The following is an 18,473-nucleotide window of genomic DNA, read 5'->3' on the forward strand; positions in this document are numbered from 1 at the left end:
CTGCTTTCAAAAGCATGTGTAAGACATTTGGCCTGGCACATAGTAAGAGCTCAGCAAATACTACTATTGTTGAGATACAGAAGTATACATGCAAAAATATATAAGATGGTTAATTAAAGCAATGTTAACACAATATGAACTATAAAAAGCTGGTTAAAAAAAACATCAATGGTGGAAGTTTGGAAAAAGTGCTTCAAAGCTTCTGAACATGTGTCCTGGTTTGGTTTTTTTTCCCTCCATTAATTCTTTGGAATAATTTTTTGCTCATTAATTCTTTAGATAATGGCAAGTTAATCCTAATTGTCAGGGGTTATTATAAAAAGTATGCAAACCAAATCCTACATATAAATGCCTTACCTTAATACTAAATATGGTGTTTTCAAAGTTTATTGTGAAGAGTCAAATATGGAATAAGAAAAAAAGAGCACTAAATAAATATCAGTATCAACAATACAGGGCATAGTTAGGTAACATTTAAAGCAAAGGAAAAAGCTAAGGACATGTTAGGAAAAGAAATGTAGGATTCCATTTCACAAAAAGTAAAAAAAAAAAAAAAAAAGAAAGAAAAAAAATAAAAGAAGAAAAGTATAAGGGCACAGAAAAAAATGTAAGTAATACTTGCCAAAACTTTTGTTCTATCTACTGGAATTATTTATACATTTTATTTTATAACACATTTCTCTATTTTCCACATCTCTAGAAATTAAAAAATATGTTTTTGTATTCAGGGGGAAAATACTATTTTACGGTAGTTAGCTCTAGATTGTTTAATTATCTTTTTTGTATTTTCCAAAATGTTTTAAATGACCACTCTATTAGTAAGCTTTTCTATGATTAAAAAAAATTTTTTTTACCCCAAACCACTAGTGGCTTACAAAATACAGGTTTATTTCTCACTTATGCTACTTGTGGGTTTGGGGCCCATAGTGACTCTCCACCCAATTCCACACTTTAGATTAGCTGTGGCTCTTCTTGTATCTTCTTCAGAGTCCCAGATTGGGGTCAGTGGCTATTCACATGAAAGAGGGTAAGAGCAGGAGAACTGGACGCCTGGATGGCCCATTCATTTAAGCATCTGCCTTCAGCTTAGGTAATAATCCCAGGGTCCTGGGATGGAGCCCCACATCAGGCTCCCTGCTCTGCGGGGAGCCTGCTTCTCTCTCTCCCTCTGCCTGCCACTCCCCTTGCTTCAGCTCTCTCTCTCTCTCTTTTTCAGTCAAATGAATAAATAAAATCTTAAAAAAAAAAAAAGAGCAGGAAAACAGGCAGAGAATACAATGCCTCTTACAGTTTCTGGTCAAAACTAAAACATGCTACTTCCACAGACAGTGCATTGGTCCAGGCGAGTCACATCAGTAAGCCTGACAACGAGGGAACAAAGTATACACTGCCTCAGAGATGCACTCCAAATGACATGGCAATGGGAAGAAATGGATAATTCACTTTAGGAAAAGGAGAAAACACTTGCAAATAAAAGAGTCTATCAGGGTCTGCCCCATTTGTCACAAATACTCACTTCCCTCCAAAGGCAAACCACTCACTCCTTCTCAAGAAAGACACCCTAAGAACAGCTTATTCAACTTGTTTCCTGCATGTATATATCATTTTAAGACCTGAATAGTTATATCCTTTTTAATCCAGGCTGACAGTTCTTTTAACGATACATCTCTCCCAAAAGCTTAGCAGGCAATTCTCTTCGACAGTCACTTAACAGAAATAAAAACAAACGCCCACAAAATGATCTGTAGAATTGTGGTCACAGAAGCCTTACTCTTAATAGCTAAATACTGAAAATTAGGGCACCTGGGTGGCTCAGTCATTAAGTGTCTGCCTTCGGCTCAGGTCATGATTCCAGGGTCCTCGGATCAAGTCCCACGTCAGGCTCCCTGCTCAGCAAAGAGCCTGCTTCTCCCACTCCCTCCCCCCCTGCTTGTGTTCCCTCTCCCACTGTCTGTCTCTCTGTCAATTAAATAAATAAAATCTTAAAATAAAATAAAAATAAATAAATAAATACTGAAAATTACTCAAATGTCCAACAAGAACAGAATAGATAAAAAATTATACCAACATGAATGAATCTCAAAATGATTCACTTGGCTGAGCTAAGTGAAAAAATCCAGACACAAAAGCATACATGTTATACGGTTCCATTTACAGGAAATTCTACAACATGCAAAACTAATTAATAAGAAGAGTGGTTATTGGGACACCTGGGTGGCTCAGTAGGTTAAGTGGCTGCTTTCAGCTCAGGTCATGATCCCACGGTCTGGGATTGAGTCCCACATCCAGCTTCCTGTTCAGTGGGGAGCCTGCTTCTCCCTCTGCCTGCTGCTGCTCCCTCTTTTACATAAATGAATAAATAAAATCTTAAAAAAAAAAAAAGAGTGGTTGGGGGCACCTGGGTGGCTCAGTGGGTTAAAGCCTCTGCCTTCAGCTCAGGTCATGATCTCAGGGTCCGGGGACTGAACCCCGCATCGGGCTCTCTGCTCAGCAAGGAACCTGCTTCCCTTCCTCTCTCTCTGCCTGCCTCTCTGTCATCTCTGTCTGTCAAATAAATAAATATGTCTGTGATCTCTGTCTGTCAAATAAATAAATAAATAAATCTTTAAAAAAAAAAAAGAGTGGTTGTCTTCGGGGATGGGGGGGAACAGGGAAAATCTGGAAGGGGATACAAAGAAACTTTCTGGGGTAATGGAAATGTTCTGTATCATGTTTCAACTGTACTCCTGTGTCAAAACTCATTTAATTAAATGCCTAAGAGTCTGTGCATTTTACTATAAGCTAATTATAGAAGTATACCTCAGAGATGGTACAGGTTCACTTCCAGACTACTGCAATAAAGCAGATATTGCCATAAGCGTACTAAGTGAATTTTTTGGTTTCCTGGTAATATAAAAGTTAAGTTTACACTACACTGTAGCATTATGTCTTAAAAAAAAATACATATCTTAACAAACAGTTCATTGCTGAAATATACTAACCATCACCTGAGCTATCATTGAGTCATAATTACTGACCACAGATCACTACAACAGATATAATGATAAAGTGTGAACTACTATGAGAATTACCAAAATATGAACCAGAGACAGGAAATGAGCAAATGGGGTTGGAAATGGTGCTGTTAGACTTGCTCAACACAGTGTTGCCACTAACCTACAATTCATTAAAAAAAAAAAAGGATACCTGCAAAGCACAATAAAGTGAAGCACAATAAAAGGAGGTATGCCTGTACCTTAATTTTTAAAAAGTAAATCACTTGTTTTTGTAAAGAACAATCTTGTCAGCTTATTACCTACTTGATTCTAGTCAGCTCCTCGTTCCAACAACTATACAGAAGTCCTCCCCCGCCTTGTGTGCGGGGGATAACGTTCCAAAATCCTTAGTGGGTGCCTGGAACTATGGATAGTACTGAACCCTAGTTATACTATGTTTTCTGATGCATACATAACTGTGATAAAGTTTAATTTATAAAGTTAGACACAGTGAGAGATTAACAATAACTAATAATAAAATACAACTATAACAATATATTGTAATAAAAGTTACAGGAACATGGTCTCTGGCTCTCAAAATATCTTATTGTATTGTATTCACCCTACTCCTTGTGATGATGTGACATGATAAAACACCCACGTGATGAGAAGAAGTGAGGAAAATGACATAGGTATCCTGAGGTAGTGTTACACTACTATTAACTTTCTGACATGTCAGAACGTGGGATTATCTGCTTCTAAACTGTGGTGAACACAGAAAACTAAAATGATGGAAAGTGAAACTACTGGATAGGAGGGACTATTGTACTTACAATTTTTTTCCTAGACGACTCTCGGAAAAGTTTAACTACATGTATTTTGAGCTTATTTGAGCTTACCACACGCTGTGTTATTTTCCCTGAGTACTTTGTCCAACTGAAAAGATTTACTAGGAAATATCTCCAGCCACCCATGTATTTTAACAAACTCTGCGACAGCCTTGCCCTGAGGATTCATCTTAGTCATTCACCTTTATTGCTCAAGGTATTTCTCATTTTTCTGGATTTTGCTAACTAAAATAGACAGTTCTAACTCAACACTACAAGTCCCAGAAATTCTGGATCCTCTATTTTCCTCTTTATTCCTGCTTGCAAATAGGATAATTCTGTTCTAAATTCATCTCTTTAATCAAAGAGATGTAATCAAATGTAGCTGATAACCAAGGCACTCTAGTAACATCCTATTTTATAATCTTGTTACCTAAAATAATAAAAAAGTAGTAAAAAATTGCAACAAATTCATAAGAAATGGTTTCATAAAATGTTTTATCACTGCATAATATGGATTATTGTTTTTCTAGCTTCCAAAAAAATTTCCTTGCTGCTAGCCCCTGAACTAGCTCTACAGATGATCTACTGCCTTTATCTTACTTGAGAAATATATATATAAATGGGCCTTCAGAGGCGCCTGGGTGGCTCAGTCAGTTAAGCATCTACCTTTGACTCAGGTCATGATCCCAGGATCCTGGGATCAAGTCCCACATCATGCTCCTTGCTCAGCAAGAGCCTGCTTCTCCCTCTGCCTGCTGCTCCCCCTACGTGTCTGCCCTCTTTCTCTCTCTCTGACAAATAAAATCCTCAAAAAAATTTAAAAATTTTTAAAAAAATGGGCCTTCAACTCTCTACTCAGCGGGAAGCATGAGAAGGCTTTCAGCCTCTAAGGATGGCATGTTCTCCAGAGCCATCTTCATACACAGTTCAGTAGTTTAATAGAAAAGGAAGGACCGGGGCGCCTGGGTGGTTCAGTGGGTTGAAGCCTCTGCCCTCGGCTCAGGTCATGATCTCAGGGTCCTGAGATCGAGCCCCGCATGGGACTCTCTGCTCAGCAGGGAGCCTGCTTCCTCCTCTCTCGCTCTCTCTGCCTGCCTCTCTGCTACTTGTGATCTCTGTCAAATAAATAAAAAAATAAATAAATAAAAATCTAAAAAAAAAAAAGAAAAGGAAGGACCTCCAGAGGGTGGAGTCAAGGACCACAGAGAACACTGAACTGGGAAGCTACTTCCAAGGAAAACAACCAGGGCTTAATAAAGAAACATCCCTACCCCGGGATAAGGAGCCCTCATATTTATCCATAGCAGTTACAAAATTTCGTAACTGCTATGGACCAGTGACTGATATCTCTCTCACTCTTCTTCTTTCTGAATGGAAGCATTTATTTTGCTTATCCTGTCCCTGTCCAACAATATATCCTGGGAGGGGGACATGTGCAGAAAAGCTAGCATAGCAGCCCTGCAACTGCCTTATGGAGAAAGGCCTACTTGCAAGGTAGGGCCTTTGTTGGAATCTGGGAACTTGGACTTCAGGAAGGTTCCCACCATTCTCTTATCAGTTAGTTTACTGTACCTGACCTATCTGTACAAACGATGTGGTTTATCCTCGCTACTTTCCTTCTGGGAATCCAGTTTTGGTATGGGTATGTGGTAGGTAAAGGGTACATGACCAGCCACCAATAAAAACTCTGTGCAGGGGATGCCTAGGTCGCTCAGCGGGTTAAAGCCTCTGCCTTCAGCTCAGGTCATGGTCTCAGGGTCCTGGGATCAAGCCCCGCATCAGGCTCTCTGCTCAGCAGGGACCTGCTTCCTCCTCTCTCTCTGCCTGCCTCTCTGCCTACTTGTGATCTCTGTCTGTCAAATAAATTAATAAAATCTTAAGAAAAAAAAACAAACAAACAACTCTGTGCAGGGGTGCCTGGGTGGCTCAGATGGTTCAGTCTCTGCCTTCAGCTCGTGTTGTGATCTCAACGTCCTAGGATCAAGCCCTGCATTGGGTCCCCGACTCAGTGGGTAGTCTACTTCTCAGTCTCCCTCTCCCTCTGCGTCTCCGCCTGCTCATGCTCTCTCTCACTAAATGAATAAATAAAATCTTAAAAACAAACAAACAAACAAAAAAACAACTCCGTGCCGTCATTAATAAGCTTCCCTGGTAGACAAAACTTGACAAATGTCCCAATTTGACGCTGAAGGAGTTAAGTACAACCTGTGTGAATCCATTAGTAAAATAATCAGTGAAGCTTATGCCTAGTTTCTTACAGACTTTAGCCCTAGGCTTTTTCCTTTTGCTGATTTTCTTTTATAATGTTCACTGTAATAAATCATAGCTGTAACTATTCTGAGACCTATGAGTCCTTCTAGCTAATCACCAAACATGGGGGGTGGTCTTGGAGACCCCTCACACAGAGCACATAACTTACCTTTTTAATTCATAGATATCTGGACCAGAATGATTGATACCTGGCCCTGATGTAGATAGGATGACCTTGGGCCTCAAGACTGCTTCCAGGACTAGTAAGACTGAGTATCTTCCTTGGGGTCAGAGAGGTAGTAAGTGTATTTTGTTTGAGGGAGAAAAGTAAATATTTATGACCAAAAGGAAAGAATGTGATAGAGAGTTATATTATTATTCCCACTTATTTTGTCCTTTCTTACAAAATGATTATTGATCTCTCTCCCCACTACCATGTGACTTGCAATGCCTCCCTGTAGTCAGGGTATACTTCTCCATCTCTTCCCTGTAGTCAGGGTATACTTCTCCGTTTCACTGTCTGGATTGTTTATATGCTTCCTTGGGTCAACAGAATCTGAGTACAAGTGACTGAGTGTCAGTTCAGTAGAAAATTTAAGAGACATTGCATGACTCTCCCTATTCTCCTGCTCTTTTCCTCTGTCTTAAAAAAAATATTCCAGGGCGCCTGGGTGGCTCAGTGGGTTAAGCCGCTGCCTTCGGCTCAGGTCATGATCTCAGGGTCCTGGGATCGAGTCCCGCATCGGGCTCTCTGCTCAGCAGGGAGCCTGCTTCCCTCTCTCTCTCTCTCTGCCTGCCTCTCCATCTACTTGTGATCTCTCTCTGTCAAATAAATAAATAAAATCTTTAAAAAAAAAAAAAAAAAATTCCAACTAGGGGCTGTTCCTTCACGACACATGAAGCTACACCAGCCAACCTGAAGCCACAACATAGAACATTAGTCAGAAATAAGCATTTTTTGTAAACCAGTGAGATTTAGGGTTTGTTCTACAGCAAAACCAAAGATGACTAATAATACCATGTAATTAATCTCAAAACAGGTATACACATTTAAAATATTAATATAAAATATAATACCTAGCATACAAAAAGCCATTGTTATGGTAGCACAAAAACTCCAAATTTATCTAACTTACGTTTTGGAGCTCTTTCAGGAATTGGAGTGTCACTGATTTTCTCTTCTTTGACAGATTCCTTATTTTCTGAAGACTTCAGCTTTTTTCTTTGGCGCAGTTCTACTGTTGGTCCTTAAAAAATTTAAGATGTTATTGCAAAATGTGTACCAAGTTGTTCTAATCTATAACCCAAACCAATCCACTTTTATTAAACTAAGACAAAAGTCACATGGAGACCTTTTAGTATCAAAGATAACTTTTTTCACAATTAAATAAATTATTCATTTAGACAGTCTTTCATACAGAAAGAAATTTAGGTTCTGCCTTCCACCTGAGCCTTCAGAGTCCTACTGATAAATCAACAAGCTCTAACAATGTTATTTTCAAAATATTCCAAAATAAGTAAACCCCCTTCCAGAATGACTAGGGAACATGATGTTATTTAACATATTAACATAGGGGTGCCTGGGTGGCTCAGTTGTTAAGCATCTGCCTTGGGCTCAGGTTGTGATCCAAGGATCCTGGGATCAAGTCCCAAGTCAGGATCCCTGCTTGGCGGGGCGCCTGCTTTTCCCTTCCCACTCCCCCTGCTTGTATTCCCTCTCTGACTGTCTCTCTATCAAATAAATAAATAAAATATTTTGAAAAAATACATTAGCATATTATTCTAGTTACCTGAGTACCACACTCATCATTCAAGGATTAACAATTTTTTTAAATCTGAATATAACAAAATATATTGATCATAAAACTATACTTCATTTTTAAAACAATCCTGCAAAGGGGTGCCAGGGCGGCTTAGTCGTTGGGCATCTGCCCTTGGCTCAGGTCATGATCCCAGGATCCTGGGATTGAGTCCGTATGCAGGAAGCCTGCTTCTCCCTCTTCCATTCCCCCTACTTGTGTTCCCTCTCTCACTGTGTCTCTCTGTCAGATAAATAAACAAAATCTTAAAAAAATAAAGTAAAATGAAAAAAAAAAAGTCTTGTAAATTCTGCAGAATTTCACAGTGCTGTAGTTTTATCACTGTACAGTCTTATAGATTTAGATATTTGAAATAGGCATATCCTTTTATGTGGACAACTGTCAGAAAATTTCCCAGTATTAGACTATCATTTTATGTCTGATAAAAAATATAAAAGCAGGGCGCCTGGGTGGCTCAGTGGGTTGAAGCCTCTGCCTTCAGCTCGGGTCATGATCCCAGGGTCCTGGGATCGGGCCCCACATCGGGCTCTCTGCTCGGTGGGGAGCCTGCTTCCTCCTCTCTCTCTGCCTGCCTTTCTGCCTACTTGTGATCTCTATCAAATAAATAAATAAAATCTTTAAAAAATACATACATATAAAAGCAGAAAGTAGCTCCAAACCAGTAAACTAAATTCCAAATGAAACAGAAATTTATATATTTGGGTACCTGGGTGGCTCAGTGGGTTAAGCCTCTGCCTTCAGCTCAGGTCATGATCTCAGGGTTCTGGGATCGAGTCCCCCATCAGGCTCTCTGCTCAGCAGAGAGCCTGCTTCCCCCCTCTCTCTGCCTGCCTCTCTGCCTAGCTGTGATTTCTCTCTCTGTGTGCCAAATAAATAAATAAAAATCTTTTTAAAAAATTTATATATTCAACCTAACTACTTTTCCTTCCTAGAGTTAATTATCTCTTTTTTAAAAAATATTTTATTTATTTATTTGACAGAGAGAGAAAGCAGAAGCAGGGAGAGCAGCAGAGGGAGCAGCAGGCTCCCCACTAAGCAGGAAGCCCAATGTGGGGCTCAATCCCAGGACCCCAGGATGATAACCTGAGCCAAAGGCAGATGCTTAACCAACTGAGCCACCCAGGTGCTCCCTCTTTTTATTTTTAAGTAGACTCCACACCCATCATGAAGCCCAATACAGGGGCTGAACTCATGACCCTGAAATTAATACCTGAGCTGAGATCAAGAGTCAGATGCTTAACCAACTGAGCCACCCAGGTGCCCCCAGAATTAATTATTTTATAAGGTAGACTATGACTGTCTTGTTGATACAAACTGTCCTACCAAGCTTATAAGGTGGTTCAAGAATTTATTTCCTCCTTACTAGAGTGGTGGAGAGTTTTCTTTTTTCTCTTAGGGATGACCTTAGGCTATGAATTGAGTCTAAAAGAGGAGTCAATAAAGGAGAATGAACCTGCTGATGATGATCAGATGAAGGATTCTAGGTTTATTGTGGAAAATGAAAAACAAATATATATTTTTTAAATTTTTTTTGTAATGTCTACAACCAGTGTGGGTCTCAAACTCATGACTCTCGAGAACAAGAGTCACATGTTCTTTCAACTGAGCCAGCCAGGCTCCCCCCCCCAAAAGTATATATTTTTAAATAGCTTCAAAGCAAATTCAAGTTTGCTAAAGTATCTTTAAAACTGGCATCAAGGTTTAAAAAAAAAAAAAAAACTGTATATTTAGTGGATTCCATACATTTCTATAAGATCATTTATTTTGTACTTAAGTACTAAAGCCAGGGAACAGATTAGAAAAATGACATTATTATTAGAAGAGCCACACCTCAGATTTTGAGGGTTTTTTAACTTCAGAGAGAGAGAGAGAGCATGTGCTCACACACTGGGGGACTGGCAGTGAATCTCAAGTGGACTCCATGTTGAATATGACTCAATTCCATGACCCTGAGATCACAACCCCAGCCAAAACCAAGAGTTGGACACCCAACTGACTGTGCCATCCAAACGCCCCAGATTTTCAGTATTTCTGCACATAAATCTGAGTCAATTAATAGATATTACTATATTTCTTTTTCATGACACTTTTTAACTTTTCTCTGCTCTGGAATAAAGCAAAAGTTAAAAGTACCCAACAAAAATGAAGATTTAGGGGTACATGCATCCCAATAATTATCACAGCAATGTCTACAACAGCCAAAATATGGAAAAAGCCCAGATATCCATTTATGGATGGATAAAGAAGATATGGTATATATATATACACAATGGAGTATCACTCAACTATTAAAAGAATGAAATCTTGCCATTTGCAATGACATGAATAGAATGACAGGGTATTATGCTAAGCAAAATAAGTCAGTCAGGGAAAGACAAATATCATATGATTTCACTCACATGTGGAATTTAAGAAACAAAAGAGATGAACATAGGGGAATGGAAGGAAAAAATAAGATGAAATCAGACAGGGAGATACATCTTAGACTCTTAACTACAGGAAACTAACTGAGGATTGCTGGAAGGGAGATGGGAGGAAGGATACAGTAACTGGGTGATATAACTCCAAGTTTATTTAGTTATTACACTTGTAAGATAAACACATTGACAGTATTAAATTTTTTCTGAAAATTTAAATGGATAATTTCAGAAAACAAACTAACAAATCTATTAAAGTAGTTTACAAATGGGTTAGGTAGGTCTTTTTTATTAGAGGAAGGCTAAAAGCACACATTTAAGATAAAGATAGACTGGGAAGGGGGTATCACACAAAAAGTGACCTTTATAAAAAGTTATCATTTTCCTTTTTAAAAAATTTCCTCATAAATAACCACTTTACAGAGACATTAAATTAGTCTTAGTACATATAAATGGATTTTATTTACAGTATAGCTTATACAAAAATTTTGCACAGATTCCCAAATGATGCATAAAGTCATTTTTTTAAGAATCTGTATTAGGAACAACAAAGGGCCATACAAATAATTATCTATAAAGGATCTATAACACTATAACTTCTTGGTTCTAAGATGGTATATGTTTTAAGATACTGAGCAGGTATCTTGGGAGTTTTGGTTTGTTCGTTTGTTTGTTTTTAAAGATTTTATTTATTTGAGAGAGAGAGAACAAGCAGGAAGGGAGGGCAGAGAGAAAGGAAGAAGCAGACTCCCTGCTTGATCCTAAGACCCTGAGATCATGACCTGAGCAGAAGGCAACACGTCAATGAACTAAGCCACCCAGGCACCATTTGTTTGTTTTTTTAAGTAGGATCCATGCCCAGTGTGATAGGAAAACTCTAGGATAGAATTTAAGTTTCCTTTTCTTTCTTACATCTTTAGCATTCAAAAGAAAAAGTCAAACTAAATGAAAATGATAACACAGCCACAAAAATAACCTGCCATTTCAGGCTCTGGTCCAGTGATCTTCACATGAGATAGCTAGCAGAGCTACAAACAGGCCTGCAAATGTCCATCCAGACAACACACAGCAATTTCCAAATGAAGTGTTAATGCTGCTCTACTCAAAGTTGTCACTTCTCTCTGCTCTAACATTTATTTCAAGAAGGATAAGTATGAAAAACCTGACCCTCTGCTGCAACAATGAAGACATTTTTTGTAAGATGAGATTCTCAAAAAATTATTTACCTGGAGCAACAGCAGGACAATGAAAAGGACCCAAGTGAATGTGAATGGTGAGCAAAAAGGGGGTATAGGGAACATCTAGATACAACTAAAATAGACCATTTAGTCTAATTTTAAGATAATATGCATTTTGTGGGGTTTTTTTTTTAAGCTTTTATTTATTTATTTGACAGAGGGAGAGAGCACATGTGTACAGGCAGGGGGAACAGCAGGCAGAGGGAGAGGGAGAATCGGGCTTCCCGCTGAGCAAGGAGCCCGATGCAGGGCTGTCTTCCAGGACCCTGGAATGGTGACCTGAGCCAAAGGCAGACGCTTAACTGACTGAGCCACCCAGGAGCCCCAGATAATATGTATTTTAAAAAAAATTTATAGAGTGCCAAATAAATGCAAAGCATTCAGAATCGTGCCTAGTACACAGATATGTTTGCTATAAATATTATTACTAGCATTATTATAATAAGTAAGACTATAATTACTCATTTATTGTTGATTATTATATCCCAGCACCTAATACAGCAGGCACCCAAATGTTTATGGAATTAAAAAGCTGCCAAATGAAACTATATTTTAACGAAACTTCAATACATTAATTGTTCCATATAAGATATATTTGCTTTTGGATTATCAGTAATTCTACAACCAAAAATCACTTTTCATTTTATATCCCATCAATAAATTTTACAAAATGGCATGGCCTTTTTAATTAGTTCCACATCACACTAATTTAATTAAGTGTAACAATAATCTCCTAAAACAATCTCTCATTTTGCATGATGTACAATATTAAAGACTTTTAGTATTGCGCTATTAATTTTTCATGCTTTAGCTTAAGAGTGAAAGTGTTCATGCAAACACACAAGCTAGTTTATCAACCTACTCCACAGATTTGCAACTACTCAGAAAAAGAAAAAATATAAAGAAATGTCTTAAACTACTGCAACAGAAGATAAAACCAAGGTAACAAGTGGAATTACACTCTTCCTTACCAACTAAAAACAGCATTGTTTTGACCTTTTTAGATAGAGTGTCTTTAGATAGACTTTAACACTCTGAAAACTCAAGAAAGAGGAGTCAAATATGAAACCAGTGTGAGCATAGGGACAAGGCAGCAAACCAAAGAGCAGAAAACACTTTTTAAAAAATTGCTTTCCACTGCATTCTTGAAATTCCCTCTTTGCATTCTTAGTTCAATAAGATTTAAATCTAGGGTCGCCAGGGTGGCTCAGTCCTTAAGCATCTGCCTTCAGCTCAGGTCATGGTCCCTGGTTCCTGGGCTGGAGCCCCACCCCCATCGGGGCTCGCAGGTTGGCAGGAAGCCTACTTCTCCCTTTCCCACTCCCCCTCTTGTGCTCCCTCTCTCACTGTGTCTCTCTCTGTCAAATAAATAAAATCTTAAAAAAAAAAAAAAGGTTTAAATCTAAATGAGATCACATTCACAACTGCACTCAAGAAGGTAAAAAGTTATTTTTCCCACCAGAATTCAAAATCTAACTGCTCTGTCAAGCAACACTACCATATATATCTGTTCCTAAAACTAGCACGGGTATCAATGATGAAGTTATTTTGCCATGAATGTTTCCTGTAATATCTACCATTAGCTGATAAGTTCCTACAACTCCCCATTTTTCTCTCATACCTATCATTTTCTATGAATAAATATTACCGAAGAAATTAATTTTCTTAGCACGGGCCGTGTGCGGGCATGGGAAGCTTTCTCCAGCTCACCCACTTCCACTCTCAAAGCACTTCTGGCTTCCTAATCCTCCCAAACTTCCTACATCGCTCAGCCCTTTGCCATCTCCTCCTAACCTATAAACGAACTGGCCTTCTTCAGTTTCCCCTCCCAATTCATCTTACCTCGTTAACCCCAAATTCCTGCCTCTTTCCATACCTTCCGCGTGAGGCTGCTCCCCCCACCCCACCCCCGGACCTCGTATTTGTCAGTATCCCCAGACCCCTGAAGAAGGCACTCAGAGTGAGGGCATTTGGTTAAACACTATCACTTTCAAATATGCACTCCAGCACCTAAGCCTCCATCTTCTAACCCAAACTGCGCCTCCCACCCCAATAACTGTCTGCTAGAAGCCCTGCCCCTCGGGGAGTACCCCCTTCCCTCCGCAACACACGAACACAGCTTTTTCTCTCCCTACCTCATTCCCAACTTTAAGCTCCACCTTTGCTTCCCACTGAGGCGGACAAAACTTCGCGCCATTCACTCCGCTCCCAAATGTCCCGGCGCCGCCGCCGCCCCGCTCCTTCGCCGCCCCCACGCAGCCACCCCTCGCGCAGCCGCGGCCACTGACCGCCCGCAGCCCAGGCCTCTGGGCCCCTCGCGCCCCCGCCTCCCTTTCCCGAGACCACGAGCGACAGTCGGCGCGCTGGACCCGAGAGCCCTCACCTTCTTCCTCCGCCATGGTCTCCGCGGAGGCCCGGGTGCCCCTCCGGGTCCCGCGCGGCCGGGAGTGTCCGGCCCTCCGCGTCGCCGAACCCCTCCGCAGCCCCAAGACCGCTCCCGGCCGCCGCGCCCCCACTTCCTGACCCGCCCCCCTCCGGTGTCGCGGCCAACCGCGTCCCGCCCGGCGGCCCAGGAACCAGAGAGCCGGGAGCGGAGGGCGGCCGGAGCGTTTTGCTGGCGGGCCCAGGCCTGCGCGGGCAGGAAGACAACTCGACCGCGCGGGTGGCCCCGCCCACGGCCGGCACTCCCGGCCTCCTCTTCCCCGCCTCCTCCTCCCGGCTCCCGGCACCCTCCCACTTCGCCCGGCCTTTCCGAAGGCTGGGCGCCTAGCGGGGGTTCCGCGGCGTTCGTCATTCAACTCAGAGAAAATCATCAGTTTCATCTTCCAGACCCAGACCACATCCGCGCCCCGTTTGACCGAGAGGAAGCTAAGGTCCGGCGAGGTGTCAGACACAAAGCTGGCGCGAGCTAGCGCTGGAGCGCACGGCTCGGGGCTCCCCTCGGTGCTTGCGCGCTCGGCAGTTTCACCGAGCGGCGGAATGCTCGCGGTTGGCGCTGTGGTTTAGTGGGCCACCTTAGATGACACAAGCATTCCACGAAGGAAGCTTCTACTTGGCACTCAGTGTTTATAACGTCCCAGACTGGTTAAACACAGACATTCGCATTTCGTGATACTATTTTAAAAAAAGATTAAAATGCGGGAGCGGAATGTATTTAGATATTCCACGGTGGCCGACCATAGTTTGAACTTACTGCGCTATGTGTACCCGATCTTGTGTTATTACATCGGGCATTCTTCCAACAAACACCAGAACTTTCCCCCAACAGTATTCGGAAGTAGATTTAGGAACTGACAAAATGCTCATGTTATTTTATTTTTTTTAAAGGTTTTATTTATTTGACAGACAGAGATCACAAGTAGGCAGAGAGGCAGGCAGAGAGAGAGGGAGGTGAAGCAGGCTCCCCGCCGAACAGAGAGCCCCATGTGGGGCTCGATCCCAGGACCTTGGGATCATGACCCGAGCGGAAGGCAGAGGCTTTAACACACTGAGCCACCCAGGCGCCCCCAAAATGCTCATTTTAGAGAGAGAGAAAAAAAGCACCAGAACTCGCTGAAGTCACGGGGTAATTATGGACGTCCCATTCTTAGCAGGCAGCAAGATTCTCCTAATAGCACCTTTGTCAAGTTAGGATATTTGGAGAGAAGCTATCGCTTTTCAGTGCTGGGCAAAAAACAGTTCAAGGAACGCTTTTTATGCCTTTGATTGCCTGTAACTATGTCTCACCCTTAAACAACACTGCACCGGGAGTTAGAAACACAGTGGAGGTTGCAAGTAGACCAGAAAAGACCCGGATCAACGCAGAGCGAACAGAATGTGTGGACCTTGAAAACCACAAGATATGCGAGGACCCAGTGTAATGGGCAGTAGATAGCAGAGTATCCTTATCAGATGACCCTTACTGCAAGGGCTCCACCTCCTGGGGAACAATACAGTGGCCACTGAGGCCCACTGTTTTCCAACTCAAGAGTCTTAAGGTGATGCCCCCTCCTCCTATAGTTCCTTCATAATCACCTCAGGGTGACTAATGGGCTTAATTGCCAATGTGCCTGCTCTAATGCGCAGAGAGGAAAAACAGCCTCTTAAACTCTAAAGGGAATCATGAAAAGAGAAAGATCGTTATTCAATCTTTACATAGAAATCAATGGAATCATGATTGTGTTCCATAGTAGAAACACTGTTCTTCCCTTGAACCCTGAACCCTCCACATAAGGATAATGAGAGTGGAACATTTTATTTCCCCTCAATCTCTCATTTTGGTCTGAGAGAAATAGGCCCCCTTTTTTTTTTTTTCCAAAATGTATACATGATCTCAAAAGATAGAATCCTAAGTGCTCAAGATGTTGCCTTGCAGCAGGCATTATACCTGAGTTTTCAGTTTCCATAATTCCCTAATGATGGTCCAAATGCATGGTCCAAAGATCACTTCTGATGATAACTTGATTATTTTACCACTGCGGTCATGGACTGCTAGTTTCCAGTCCAAAATCTGAAGGTTTGTTTCATCGACGTTTGCCTCACCTTGACCTAAAGACCTCTTATTTTCTTAAATGGTCTCTCTTTTTTTTTTTTAAGATTTTATTTATTTATTTGACAAAGAGAGATCACAAGTAGGCATAGAGGCAGGCAGAGAGAGAGCAAGGGAAGCAGGCTCCCTGCCGAGAAGAGAGCCCGATTCGGGGCTCCATCCCAGGACCCTGGGATCATGGCCTGAGCCAAAGACAGGCGCCCCTCTTAAATGGTTTTTTACTTGCAATATGCTCCCAAAGAAACAGTATGATTTTCTGCCCCCTCTGGAAGTTTGAGGATCCCTTCTGTATGCAATGGATGTTTTTAGGGAGTGATATAAAATGTTCTTTGTTTTAAGAAGTTAAGTCATGGAAATGGAGCTTAGGAGGCTACAGTAGTAAACTGGGTGAGGAATAAAGACTTGGAATAAGGGCATGGAAATAAAAATGTTCAAGAAGAATGGACTCAAAGGATGCTGGAGAGAAAATCTATAGCACCTGGTGACAAATTGGATGTGATACATGATGAGCTGAAGATGATTCCTGAGATTTCTATCTTGAAATTAATCATGTGCTTTTTATATGCTGCCAAGGTATGAGAAGAATAGAAGATAAAAGCCCCTGATGACTTACCTACTTGAAATAAAATGCAGGCAAAGTCTATTTTTTAAAAATTCTATCAAATCTTTCATCTTATTATTAGTAACAGAACAGAATTAGTAAATCTTTGGATCAGTTCAGCTTTTCTTCTATTAAATATAGGGAATTTTTAAAAAGTGATTTATTTATTTTTTAAATTTATTTGACAGAGAGAGAGAGATCACAAGTAAGCAGAGCGACAAGCAGAGAGAGGGGAGAAGCAGGCCCCCTGCTGAACAGAGAGCCCAATGTGGGGCTCCATCCCAGGACCCTGAGATCATGACCTGGGCTGAAGGCAGAGGCTTAACCCACTGAGCCACCCAGGTGCCCCTAAAGGTAGGGAATTATTTATCTTCATTATGTAATAAAGCCTTAGTTATCCATTGGTTAAAAACACATTTATAGGGGTGCCTGGGTGACTCAGTGGGTTAAAGCCTTTGCCTTCGGCTCAGGTCATGATCCCGGGGTCCTGGGATCGAGCCCCGCATCGGGCTCTCTGCTCAGCAGAGAGCCTGCTTCCCCTCCTCTCTCTGCCTACTTGTGATCTCTGTCAAATAAATAAATAAAATCTTAAAAAAAAAACCATATTTATATTATTCTCAAACACCATCTCCTTTGTGAAGTCCAAACCATATATGATCAATTTGTTTTTGAAAACATGTGACGCACTTACTGCCATTATATTCTGGCTTGTATTTTGGTCATGTTTGATCCTCACACTTTCAAGTCTTTGAAAACAGACAAACACTGTAGACAAATATTTTGAGAATTGACTTAAAAGTTGACGATAATAGCAAGTATTAGCTGTAGGTGGGACTTAGAAGACCAACATAAATCTTATATTCTGTACTACCATCAGAACTACCCCTTGATTTGAAGCTATTTTGTTCACTAATTCTGGTTGTGATTTTGGATTAATGTGGGATTTTCTTCCCTTTACCTTTTCTTTAAAAGAGGAATCAAGGTTTAGACTGTCAGTTGCGACTGCAGTTGCTTCTCAACTTGTTCCTCACTGTTCCTCATTGTTTGAAGCTGAGCTTCCATGCCTACTGAATACATTTTCCCTATTGTCACTCATCGTAAGGACTTACTACTGTCCTTTTCCACTGACTGGGAGAGCAACAATCATACAAACCAACAAGGTCAAACTGTGAAATGTATAATCCTCCCAAGTGGGATAGACTAAACAATGTATGTTCTAGTTAGGGGCGCCTGGGTGGCTCAGTTAAGCATCTGTCTTTGGCTCAGATCATGATCCCAGGGTCCTGTGATCAAGCCCCACAGCTGAGCTCCATGTTGGGGCCTCCCCGCTTAGCAGGGAGCCTACTTCTCCCTCTCCCCCTCCACCTGTTTTTGCTCTCTCCCTCTCTCTCTAATAGATACAATCTTTTTTTTTAAAAATGTGTTCTAGGGGCGCCTGGGTGGCTCAGTGGATTAAAGCCTCTGCCTTCGGCTCAGGTCATGATCTCAGGGTCCTGGGATGGAGCCCCGAATTGGGCTCTCTGCTCAGTGGGGAGCCTGCTTCCCCCTTTCTCTCTGCCTGCCTCTCTGCCTGCTTGTGATCTCTGTCTGTCAAATAAATAAATAATATCTTTTTAAAAAATGTGTTCTATTTAAATGTTTTTAAAATTGAACATATTAGACATCTTAGGAGATTTTCTTTTTTTTTTTTTTTTAAAGATTTTATTTATTTATTTGACAGAGATCACAAGCAGGCAGAGAGGTAGGGAGAGAGAGAGGAAGGGAAGATGGCTCCCTGCTGAGCAGAGAGCCCAATGCAGGGCTCCATCCCAGGA

The 18,473-nt window shown here is 41.2% G+C and overlaps 1 protein-coding gene across 4 annotated transcripts in view; it reads right to left on the reverse strand.

Moving 5' to 3' along the window:
- The window catches only part of LOC111146569 (dpy-19 like 4), a 68,924-nt gene extending 53,652 nt beyond the window's left edge, over nucleotides 1-15,272 (reverse strand). For 3 of the 4 annotated variants that reach the window (XM_022502164.1, XM_022502163.1, XM_022502165.1), the window contains exons 1-2: nucleotides 13,914-13,944; nucleotides 7,192-7,302 (exon numbers count right to left, since the gene is read on the reverse strand). In XM_022502164.1, coding sequence (XP_022357872.1) covers nucleotides 7,192-7,302; nucleotides 13,914-13,929 — 127 coding nt within the window. In that variant the 5' untranslated portion in view covers nucleotides 13,930-13,944. Of the gene's footprint in view, nucleotides 1-7,191; nucleotides 7,303-13,913; nucleotides 13,955-15,267 lie in introns of those variants that run through there. The other variant, XM_022502162.1, reaches the window with a different exon arrangement.
- Nucleotides 15,273-18,473: the final 3,201 nt, after the last annotated feature.

The sequence above is a fragment of the Enhydra lutris genome, unplaced genomic scaffold (assembly GCF_002288905.1).
Source record: "Enhydra lutris kenyoni isolate GAN:26980312 unplaced genomic scaffold, ASM228890v2 scaffoldscaffold14, whole genome shotgun sequence".
Taxonomy (NCBI): domain Eukaryota; kingdom Metazoa; phylum Chordata; class Mammalia; order Carnivora; family Mustelidae; genus Enhydra; species Enhydra lutris.